The 12,305-nt window shown below is 53.6% G+C and overlaps 1 protein-coding gene across 1 annotated transcript in view; it reads left to right on the plus strand.

Moving 5' to 3' along the window:
• Positions 1–10,363: 10,363 nt before the first annotated feature.
• MAFB (v-maf avian musculoaponeurotic fibrosarcoma oncogene homolog B) overlaps positions 10,364–12,305 on the plus strand; it is a 5,124-nt gene continuing 3,182 nt past the window's right edge. Inside the window, 1 exon segment of the mRNA XM_005871282.2 lies at positions 10,364–10,443. Coding sequence (XP_005871344.2) covers positions 10,364–10,443 — 80 coding nt within the window.

Here is a 12,305-nt window from a genome sequence, read left to right on the forward strand (position 1 = left end):
CAGTTTCCTTGTGTGATGGGGCTAATAGCGGCTTTGAGAACTGACCTATGGGGAACATATTTGGTCGTCAACACACAACACTAAGTGCTTAGTGTGGATTAGCTCACTTAATCTTCCCAACAATCCTATGAGGTAAATGTGCTATTAGCCTCATTACACATGTGAGGGAGAAGAGACACAGAGTGGTTGGGCAACTTGCCCAAGGACGGCACAGCTCGTATCTGAACCCAGGTAGTTGGACTCCAGAGCCTGTGTTCTTCAACACAGCGCCGTGTAACACACACCAAGTCAGTGGGATCTCCCCTGCTTTTCTCCGTGCTAGATGCTGTCAAATCACTGCAGGGAGTGGGCACCTGTTAGTTCTGCAGTAAGGTGAGGGTGGAGTAAGGCAGCCCCCAGTGGCCAAAAAGGGTTTGTTCTTTGAGCTTTACAAAGTCATACTTTCTGCCTTTTACTGCTGTGAGATGTGCCAGAATCAGCTTGACAAACTCACATACTAGAGAGGAATCTGGGGATATAAGGTCCCAGTCTCCTTTGGGTGGGGTTTGATCTTCCCAGAAAAACACTTCTGAAGCCCAGAGATGTTGAATGACTTGACCAAGATCACACATACATTTTCCACTAAGCTAGGATTAGAACTCCAGAATCTCTCACGCCTTGGGCTATTGTGTCTAGATCCCTAGATCCTTCCATGCTCAGGTAAAGGGGACCATCCCTCTACCCACCCACCCCCAAACCCCCGAGTCATGTTCATTTTGGGAAGAATTCCTAGGGGATGAAAATGGACAAACATGCCTGCCAAAGTCACTGTAGCTTTTTAGGGTTTGCCTGGCATATCACAGACATTCCCTTCTTGGTTACCATTTTAGTCTAGACCTGCTAACCTCACCCTTCTAAAGGCATTCTGGGAACCGACCTTTGCTTCCCTTGGCCTCAATCTTAAAGCAAATAAGGCTGCAGCACTAGGATTTGAACCCAGCTCTTCTGACTTCAAGTTCAGAAGGGCTAGAAGTGATGCTAGCACATTTGCCCTGACTATAGCCCAGCTTCTAGATAAGGGAAGCGAGGCTCAGAGAGGGGCATCCACTCAATGAGCTCACATAGCCTCATAGGCTACAGAGTGGGCCAGATTGTTCCTCCTGCGACTGGGGAGGCTCACACAGTGGTGACTGGTAAGCTCAGGGGGTCAGGGCTGGTGGCTGGGGGACTTTCTGAGTTGAGGGAGCCAGCCCACTGTCTGTGGGTCCAGTTTGTCTGATTACAAAGTCCAAGACAATAATTGAAGGTGGCTTTGGGTTCCCTGAGTGGGATCTGGCGCCGATGCTGGTGGCTTCATTGGCGCCTTGGGCCCTGGGCATTCGCTAATGGACTGTGGCTGATCCCAGGGCTGATTGGCAGCCGGCCCCAAGGTCCTCAGGGGAAACCTGGAAATTGTGGCCTCCAGCCTGGAGACATTGTCCCTTCTGGGAGGCACAGGGTGGGGGCTTCTAGTTGGCCTAAGGCAGGAGTGCCTCGAGCCCATGGGGTGAGGGGAGATGAACTGTGTCCCCCATAACCACAAAGATGGAACACTAGGTGAGCCCTCCAGACTGTAAGAAACAGACAGCTGTCAAAACGCTGGCTCTTCACTTCCTCTCCCTCCCGCCTCCCTGCCCTGCTCTCCTGGGCTGGCTGGCATAATAGTCGTCACCCCTGCCACGGTGGTAGTGGGACCAATGAGAACGCTCCCAGGTATTCTCAAATACCATATTGGGAGGAGTGTGATCCCAAAGTAAGCCAGGCCACCGTCACTCCCAGGAAAGACGAGCGAGAAATTAACCCAGGCACAACACAGGCAAAGGCACAGAGCACAAGCATGCAGGGAACAGCACAGGGGAACAGAAAGGCAGAGTGTGAGGGAGGTGAGGCTAGAGGAACAGGCCTTGAGAGCAGTGTAAAAATTTCAGACTTGACTGGTGGTAATAGGGAGGGCAGAAGAGAGGCACGTGGGGTCTGCCCAGAGTGGCGGGTCTTTCTTCAGTGCATTAGACAGAGTCAAAGGCAAATACACAACTGAAGTCTCTGACCTTTTCCTAGGGCACCCAATATTTATGCATTTTGCTCTTCACCCAAATTCTATTCATTTACCCAAAGAGTGTGAAAAAGGCACTTTAGGAAACTGCTATAAATCCAGTGCAAGTCACCATGGTAACCTGATTAGCAGCTAAATTAAGTTCATGATTAAGAAGAAATAAATAAAAATAACTCTCCTCCTTGGCTGGGACTACCCACTGGGCCACTGACAGCTGAGCAGATGCTGAGGCCTTGGAAAGCCTGGGCCTGGCCCCAGCGGAGATGCTGGGGCTGGGAAGGGAGGCACTGATTGGCTCAGAGGAAGAAGCAGCCCAGCCTGGTGTTAACACTGCCTGGGGCCCCTGGTGGCCAGGCTGGGGAGTGCAGGCTATGTTTCTGAAGGCCAAAGCTCTTGTTTTCACAAGGGAGCCAGGCTCTCCAAGGGTATCTTCCTGATGTCCTGGACCAGCCTTCATTTGTTCAAGTATCCCTCCTATGTATTGCCACCTCTTCAGAGCCAGGCGCCATATGTTGGGTGCTAGGGACTCCAACGTGACTCAGATCTAGTTTGTGGGCCTGGGAGGCCAGTCTAGTGGTGGAAACAGATATAACAGATACTTCTGGGCACAGTGTGATAAACGCATTGATGAAGGTCAGAATAAGGTGCTATGGAAACATGGATCAGCCAGGGGGGCTTCCCGGAGGAGGTGATGCCTGAGAAAAGGACAGATGTTGGCTGCTGGAGACTGCCTACTTCAGGTGGGCTTTCTGTTTGGACCTGACTGGCAGGCTCTTGGTGCCCCACAGCCAGCCTGGAATGGGTTGGCATCAGCCCCGATGAGGCCTGAGGGGTCTTCTTGAAGTCTGTGCTGTCAATCATAGGGATCGGCAGCAAGAGAGGTGGGTGCAAAGAGAGAAATGAGGCCCCCACTTAGCCATTCCAAAGCAGTCTAGTGCAGTGATTGGAGTCAAACAGGCTTCAACGCCGTCTGTCACCTGCTAGCTGGGGCCCCTGGCAAGTGACTTAATCATTTGAGCCTCAGCCTCCCTGTCTATAGAACGCTGGTGATGATAATGCCTCCTATCTTGCAAGGTTATCTTGGAGGACTCAGTGAGCTGATGTAAGCTAAACGAGGCTCAGTCCCTCACATGTAGAGAATGCTCGGTGAGGTGCTTGCTGCTGTTAATTTCGCTACATGGGGAAGTGTGCCATGACTGGGGAGGAGAAGGAGGGCGTGGTGGCCCTGGAAATTCACCCTTAAGCCCAGTTGCTCTCAGTCATGACTGATCTCGGGGGTGGGAGGGTGGTGCTAGTGCAGGCCCATTCCTCCAAAATTTGGGGCTCCCAACAGGTGACCTAAACTTTCCTGGGACAGCGCTGTCATCTGAGTCTCACTCCCATCCCCTTCCTCCTCCCTCTCCTCTCAGAGACATCAGGCCTGCACTGTGGTCTGAAGGCTCTCCTTGCCTCCTCCTGCTCCCTCCCCCTTGATCCTTCACGGTGTTTCCCCAATAAACCTCTTGCGTGCTTCACCTTGTTCTGGCATTTGCTTCTCAGAAGACACAAAGTGACACAGAGGGAAGAGTCCCAGAGTTGTGGCAGTGGAGGTCTAAATGAGACCCAGTAGTAGTCACAGGGGGGCCTGTAGGTGGGAGGTCAAGGCCTGCAAGACTCCAGTCTCTCCCCACGTCCTGTCTTCAAGTGTGTGTGCCCCCGTGCATGTGTGTACGTGGGTGCGCAGCCCCTGGGCATGCCTCCGTCACTGCATTGGCCACAGTGTAGTGAAAAAATCTGTTTCCAACACAAGAAGATGAGCCTCTCAGTTTGTTCCCAGCACTTAGCTCTGCAGACGGCCTCGTGTATAGTAGATGCTCAGTCAAAATACCTGAGTGCCACTGGGATCTGCAGCTATCTTAAATTTTTCTTTGAACCAATTTTGTTTTCATTTTATGGTATTTCGAATAGCTTCGCATTAGGTTACTTAAGCTTTTTAGTCCTTTGTTTTTATGACAGAGACATATACGCAAAGATGTGTAAATCTTTACACCCACCCAGAAGAGCTTCATAGAGGCCACACCTGCGGGCAGACCCTGTAGCCACCCCCCACCCCCATCTCTCCACCATCCCCTTTCTAAAAAGGAACTTGGAGTCTCAGCTCAGCTGGCTGGATGAATCTTCCTTGGGTCCTCTCCTCCTGTCCTCCCACCTCCACTTCCCCCCCACCCCCATCTCTCCCTCCCAGCTCGGCAAGATCGGGGAAGCTGCAAACCCAACCCTTACATCAAAAGGGAACTTGAAAAATACTTGGAGCAAAAACTGCTAACTGTGCATCCTTGCTCCGTGCTGCTCTGATATTAAATCAGGAAATGGCACTGAACAGCCGCTCCAAACACAGAAACAGGGGTTGTCAACACAGAAACCAAAAGCAATCTCTAACAGGCAGAGGTGAAAGGGACCTGGCACAAGGCCGGGACGGGGCTGAGACCCGGGACCGGATTCCTCAGCCTGGCTTGTCTGTGCCGTATTTCCAGCATCCAGCATGGAGCCAGGCTCACAGTCCCTGATGCTGAGTGTACCTTGTCTCCCTGAGAGGCAGAAGAGAATTAAGCATGTTGCGTAAAGGCATTTGGGATGCTCCTTTTGATGCCCACAGATATTTATTGAGCACCTACTATGTGCTTGACAGTGAACCAAAAAAGATACCATGTGGAGATGATCTAGTTCTCAAGACAAGAGTCCCATTCTTTGGCACGGCATTCGAAGCCCTTCAAGTGTTGGCTCCTGCTGAAGCCTGTGCTCTATGGCCAGCCTCTCTGAAATAGCTCCCCAAGAGCCTGAGATGGTGCCTCTGCTTTGTGCCTTTGTCTGGGCTGGGCTTACAGCTGGGTCTTCCTATACTTCTCTGTTTGACAAACTTCTGCTCAGCCTTCAAAGCCTTAGTTAAGTGTCACCTCTGCTCATCAGCCTTATCAGCCAACTCCTCCTCCCCGCCTCCCCCCCATAGAACCAAGGGTTCACTTGCTGGGGACCTGCCAGCATGGTGGATGCATCATCCTCACACCGCCTCTCCAGTGGCAGTGGGAAAGTTTGCAGTTCCCTGGAGGGGAGGACAGAAGCCATGCCCATCCCTGTGCCCTTCTCTCCCAGTACTGGCCACAGAATGGACATAAATAGATGCACAAATGAGTTACCTGATAAAATCCATTGTGTGGCTGTAGGTCACCTTCACATATTTCGAATGGGAAATTAAATAGAGACAATCTTCTTAGATGCTCATTTGACAGTATTAACATTACAAATGTGTTCATCTTTCAATCCAGGGATTCCATTTCTTTCTGTCTATTCCAGAGAAATACTTGCACACATGCAAAAAAGAGCATGTAAAAAGCTATTCGTTGCAGCATTGTTTGCAATAGTGAAAGATTGGGAATGGCTTAAATGTCCATAAATACAAGACAGAGTAAAAAACTACAGCGCATCCACTGGATGAATTGCCATGCATTAGTTAAAAAGAAAGAAGCAGAGTTGGATGTATTGACACAGAAGTTGCTGAGTAAAAATAAAAAGCAAGCTGTAGCTCTAGACATAGATGTTAAAACTACATTGTTGCATTTTTTTACAATGATAAAGTAGGCTTGTATAATTCATTTTTAAAAGAAGAAAGGGAAGAAAGAGATTGAGTGACCACAGCAGCTCCTGGCTGAAATGAACCTGGGCTCAGGGCACAGCCAAACTGCATTATCCCCTCCATCAGCCCCAGGCAGCCGGTCCCAGCAGTGGGACGGTGCTACCCACTTCCCCTGTACTCAGAAGCTTACTCCCCAAGCTGTGAGGAGCATGTGGCAGGAAGCTGGAGCCCTAGGGCCCTGAAGAGCATCCAGATAGAGGAGAAGGAAAGACAGGAGGCCAGTGGGACGGGATCACCCAGTCCTGATTTACTCTGAGCTGATCTTTGGTCTGAGGAGGATGGAGAGGTTTGGGAATGATTGCTAACTAAGGGGGAGGAGAGAGCTGGAGGGCATGCAGGAAAGGCCTGAGGGTTCTAAGATATCATGCTGCAAGCAAGCATCACTGTTTCCTAGTTGTTAACTTCATTCACTCATTTATTCTTCCACCACTGTAATTGAGTTCCTCCTGGTGTGGGCATTGCTTGGCACTGGGGACACAGAGACAATTTCATCACACTGTCTTCCTCTAGGATCTCCTGGTCGTGTTCCATTTAGTTTCTCAAAGTGTGTTTCTTGGACCTCAAACGTCAGAATTACCTAGGGAACTTATTAAAATGCAAATTCCTGGGCTCTAACACGTCAGACTGTGGCTCAGGAATTTGTGTTTTAATACATTTTCTCAAGTGGAAAACATTTGGACCAGCTGACCAAAGCATTTCCTTGACCTTCCCTGTGTCATCTCATATGGCCTCTCTGAAATGTGAGGTCTACCTGGATCCAACTTGGAGAGGAGACAGATATCCATGCAAACCCTGCCATGTGATTCCAGGGTGTGTGACTTCCCAGGACCTGGCGCTCTTCTCTCCACCTCCATTTCCTGGTGCATCCCAGTCCCTCTGAGGCCTGGGAAGAGCCACAGATCACCTCCTCTAAGTCCTTGAGACCAAGAGACTGACTGGTTCTAGGCAGAGGGGATGGTATATGCAAAGCCTTGGGGAAGAACACAGCGTGGGCTGTGGAAGAACTTACAGAGGGCAGTGTGTGTGGAGCAGTGGGAGGGGGATGCAGTGAAAGATGAGGTGGGTAGGTTGGCAGGAGCAGATTATTCAGGACCTGAAAGCCCTGCTAAGGAGTTCGGCTCTTTGTCCAAGTATCCAAGGAATTTGTAGTTAAGCCGGGGAGCGGGGGTGGGTGGGGGAGCGGGAGTAAAGGTAGAATGATCAAGTTCATATGACATGAACACTGGCTCCATTGCCCTATGGAGATGAGAAGAGGCCCAGCCAAGGCCCCTGTAGTTATCTAAGCAAGCATGGGGGTGGCTTGGGTGAGGGTGAAGGCAGTGGATGGAGAGACTGAGATCTTGAGGTTGAGGGATTGACCGGTGATGGGAGGTGAGGGCCTCAGTCCTGGGGAGCAGTGATGGGGTTTCAGAGTCTCGAACACTGGCCCTGGGGTCCTGGGGAGGTAATGGTGGGAAGGGAGCCCTGCTAGTCCTGCTGGTCATCCCTCACTGGCTTTGAATGGCAGTGACCTTCTCATCAGCATTGAGCCATCTCATGCTGCACCCCCCCTCCCGATATTTAAGAGATGAGTAAATGGGGGCTGAAGGTCAAACTCAGGCCAGAGGCAGGACCAAGGATCAAGGCTGAGATTAGAGGTCAAGCTGAGGTCACGGGTAACAGATAGAATGAGAGGACTGCAAATTCTCTCTCCTTCGCCTTGCCTCCTGCCTTGGTTTCTCTCTCATCCTCCAGCCCCAGGGTCAGGGAAGAGGAAAGAGAATGAGGGGAAGCCCAGGATGTTTGACTGCCATGGACAAGAAGGCACACTATTCACTGCCCTTATCCTTGAGCTCTCGGCAGACACTTGGCACTTGGCAGAGGCTCAGCTGTGACCTGAACAGAACAGCCATGTCTGTGGAGAGTTGGAAACCCTGACCCAGAGAGCAGCTGGGGATCTGTGCCGACACCTGGGTGCTCAGAATGCCACCCTGTCCAGATAGAGATCACAAGCCTCGTAGTATTCAGAGCACTGGACTTGGGGCCAGAAGCTCCAGCTCATGGCCACCGTGTAACTAAAAAGATTACTTAACGTCTCAGAACCTCCTTCTCCTTGTAAGATGGGGACAGTCCTCGCTCAGAGGGCAAACATAAAAACTGGATTAATTGAATGTAAGATGGGGACAGTCCTACTCGCTCAGAGGGCAAACATAAAAACTGGATTAATTGATAAAACTCTCAGGACATGGTTATACATCTGTATTTGCCTACCTGCCTGCCTACCTGTCTTCATAAAGTAAGGATAATAATAGTTGCTACCTATTAGAGTCGTGAGAATTCAGGGAAAAAATGAATGATAAACACTTTGCTAGTCCCTGTACCTATGGGAATGAATATTATTATAAAATGTCCCCTCTGTATTGGAGGCAGCACTGCCCAGTGGCTGTCTAACACAGCACTACCAATAGGAATAGAATGTAAGCCAATGTATGTAATTTAAAAATGTCTAGTCTTCACATTAGAACAAAGTAAAAAGAGGCAGGTGAAATGGTTGCAGTAATAGATTCCCACTCCAAGGATATCTGTGTGTATGTACGTGTGAGCAGGAGGCCCCTGATCCCCGGGGAGCGAGCCCGAAAAGGGTTCTGCAGTCAGGTAACTCTGGCTCCCTACTGCACGCAGGAGCCCAAGAATACCTTTTTGAAGCGCTGGGCTGACTCTAATGGCCATTGTGTGGGGCAGGGAGCAGTAGAAGTGACAGCTGCCTTTGGGAAAGAGGAAGAGGAAGAGAGAAAAATATCCTGCCACTTCTTGCAGACCACAGACCTTGGGACGCTCAGATGTAGTGGGAGCAACAGAATCACCCCACCCCCACTGGGCCTGAGGAAAAGAGGCAGAGACCTCCAGGCTCTGTGGAGATGACAGGGGATCCCACATCTGGGTGGTGCTAAGGCAGTAGGTGGGTTCCCCGGGGACCCCTGACTCAGGCTCTTCTCTGGCTGAACACCCTGGAACCCTTGGCCAGCCGGATAGTCCAACCTTGCAACCCATCAGGTGCTGAGGCCCCGGAGTTGTGGGTTCTGTGATTCAAAGCTTTCTCTGTGCCCTGTGTCCTCCCCTCACACACACCCCTTCCACATCTCTCCCACCACACCCACGCACGCAGACGCCCACTCCCACACCAAACACCTGCCGCCCTCAGGAAAGGACGGTATACGGGGCACCTCAGGGCTGAACCACCTTCGGGAGCGCAGTGCTGGCCTGGAGTTGCCTGGGAGTGCAAGCACAAGTGGTGGTGGTGGGGGAAGTGCAAGCACAAGTGGGGGGGGGGGCCCAGGGGAGGGGGGCCTCTCGGGTTAGTTAGCTAGTTGGCTTTGCAAGGGCAGGCGGAGGGGCGCAAACCTGGAACCAGCTGTCGGGCGGGTCCTTTGCCCCGTGTAGGAATAACTTCTCTGTCTACTCCCACCCTAGTGTCTGGAGCCCCGTGGGGACTCTGACCCCGCAGAGCCTCCTCGTCACCAGCAGTAGCTCAAGAATGCCAAGGGGGTGCGCCCAGGACGCCTCGCCGCTGGCCCAACCTGGAGAGGGGCTCCCTTTAGGGTCAAAACTTCAAATTGGAGTTTTGGGGACTAGAGATAACAAAATGTTCCCTAGAGGGCTCTGGCTACTACGGATCCTCCTCGGTTTCCCTTCAAAGGGGGTTTGGGAGTGCGTGAGCCCCTCTTGTGTCTCCAGCCTGCACTGGGCGTCTCCTCCAAACTCTCCACTTCTCCCACCATCCCTTCTCTTTTCTTCCCTCTTTCCCCGCACCCCACCCCACCCCGCTTGTCTTTTAGGGATGGGGTGTAGTCTCTGGGTACAGCTGTATACCCTTGATGGGGAGCCAAGCACTCTGATCCCCTTAGACCCTAGGCACGGGGAAGTGGCTGACCGTGGTGTCCGGAGCAGTGGCCTTAAGGTTTGGGGTGCGCCACGGGACCCAGCGGCAGAGCGCAGCAGGAGCCGCGGTGAGGGAGGCAAGAGTGCGATCCAGGGCCCTGCAGCAACCTTCACTCCGGAGCAAACTGCTGTCTTTGTCACCCATTTCCAACAGTTTTTGGTGGAGGTGTTTGGGGGTGGGGTGGGAGAGGAGGGTCTGGGAGAGCGACCAGGAAACAGATTTGGGGAGGGGAGGGGGACCTAGGGATGGACTGAGATACCTCAGTCAGAGCCCAGGGTATAGGACTGACTGCAACGGAGACAGGCACAGGGACAAAGAGAAGGCGCCTGCCCAGACAAAGCCCGAGTTCTAGACCAGCCCTGAGACGGCGCAGGACGCCCTCGGAAAGCGGAACGTTCGCAACTGCGGAGCTGGGACAGAGGATGGCCGCACTCTGAGACGCGGGCTTCATTCCTCGACAGGGAGGATCAGGGCGACCCAGGGACACGGCGCGAACACGCGAACACAGACTGGCTCTGCCTCCGCGGCGCGTACACACAAGTCCACGGGCTCAGGCGCGCTCTCCTAGCCGCGGGTCTCTCGCAGCCGGGAAGGGCGCTCCAGGCTGGAGTTCAGTGGCACAGAGAGAGCCCAGTGCGTTTATCCGGCCCGGGCTCCTGGAGACGGGGCCATCCTCTGCACAGACCAAGACGGCCAATCCAGGATGGCCTCGAAACGTCCCCCCACGAAGCCGCGGGTCCGAGTGTGCTATCACTGCGTGCAAACGCGACGGGGACTGGGAAGGTGCTTGTCCCGAGCGCCCACCTTCGGGCAGGGGCGGGGCAGCGGCTTGGCCCAGACCCAGCCTAACCGTTTCTTCGGAGAGCGGAGAGCGCGCTCTCGCAGAGGGTTGAAGACGGTCTCTTACAGCTTTTACAGTTGCCCTTGCCGAACCCAACCTTTCAGTTCAAGTCTTAGTTAAAAGATATTCATTTTATTTAAAACAGGCGGTCTAAGACCATATCCCACCTCCGCCTCACTGAGGGCGCAAGATAATAGTTTTCAGATTAATTGAAGGTAAATATTTTATCTTCTGAGGCTAAAAAAAAAAATCTGGTTGCGTCCACATTGGTAAAGCCCACCTGACGACACTTAAGTGCGGCGTCGTGCTGGTCCTGCACAGGCAGTAGCTCGGACACACTCACCCAGTGCGCGCTGCTCCTGCCTTTCGCTGTGCGCACTCAACGCTGAAGCGCAGAAGGCGACGCGGGAGGCGGGTCGGGTCTCCCGGTACAGCGAATTTAAGATTTATCCGGTTTCTGAGCCCGGGCTGGGGTCTCGGGAGGAACCTCTGATTTCAGGCCATCCTGGACCCGGATAGGGAGGGTGCACGGTGCCCGAGACCTGTGTGTATGCGTAGTGCGGTACGCTCCCGGCTTCCCATCTGTGCTCCGGGAGTTGTCTTCGGACAACCCTGGACCCCCTCGCTGCAGCTTTAAGCTTTCCGACACAGGCTTAACTCGGCCTAGGACCTTCCCGCATTAGGAACGACCCATCGGCACCCGCCCCTACGCCCACCCATCCCTAGAGCTGGGAGCAGAGTTTCACGGGGGATGATCGGCGGGGAACTCGCGGCTGAGTCCAAAGTCCGGATTCGACGACCTTTGCGTAACTCTAGGGGAAACCGTCCTGGGCTCCGGTGCACGCTCAGCCTACTTTCTGGGCTGGTTTGGGTCGGGCAGCTTAGGAGGACTCAGCTGGGTCCCAGACGTCGTCCAAGCTTTCCGGCTGCGGGCCAGGCGGTTCGGTGCGCCTTTGCGCACAGTGGCCACTTGGGGTCGCACTTTATGCCTGTTTGAGCCTCTCGGTCGCAGGCTGACGCCGGGATCTGCTTAATCGTTACAAAACGTTCAAACAAAAACAGACTGGTTCCCCAGCAGCCAAGAGCCACCCGGAGCATCGTCCTGGTCTGGTCTGAGCCCCATGCCTCGGGAAGCTCAGGGTTCCGTGCATCTGGCTGGGGAAAGATTTTCAGCGCTGTTTGTCCGATTCTTTCCCCGCTCCCTTCATCTTGTGTCATTTGTGGGAGGGTTGGGCGCAGTGAACGGTGGGGCCAGTGGAGTCCTATCTCAGGGTTAGGCCAGCGCACCCCGTAGGAGGGGAGAGCGGCCCTTGGTTGGCTCGAGGAGGGTCCCTTGAGACTAAGAGTTGGATTTGAGCTCAACTCTTGGAAACCCAACTCACCCCTCAACACACAAATGTGTGCAGCCCTGCAGAAACACACGGCACACACACGGACCACAGCCGCGCAGCACACGGAGCGTCCCCCACTGGGCGGGGGCGCTTGGGAACAAAGGACCCGAGAGGTGTTGTCCCGGCGCTTGTTCTGAGCCTCCTTGGGGGTGACACGGACAGGGGGTGGGGAAACCAAAGGGGAAAAAGGGAGGAACTGGGGACGGGGACTGGGCGAAGTGGAGGAAGCGGCTGCTTGGCCTAGAGGGGGAATGCGCACCAAAAGCGAGAGGGCGGGGGCCGGGACTTTGAGGGTGTGGGGGGCTGGGCCCTGGCCCACGGTCCTACTTGGCTCCAGCCCTCTGCTAAGCCTCCTCCCCCGCGGCTCAGGCCTCCAGTCAGCTGACGCGGGGGGCGGAGGAGCTGTCAGGCGC

Source organism: Myotis brandtii, unplaced genomic scaffold, assembly GCF_000412655.1.
Source record: "Myotis brandtii unplaced genomic scaffold, ASM41265v1 scaffold333, whole genome shotgun sequence".
NCBI classification, from domain to species: domain Eukaryota; kingdom Metazoa; phylum Chordata; class Mammalia; order Chiroptera; family Vespertilionidae; genus Myotis; species Myotis brandtii.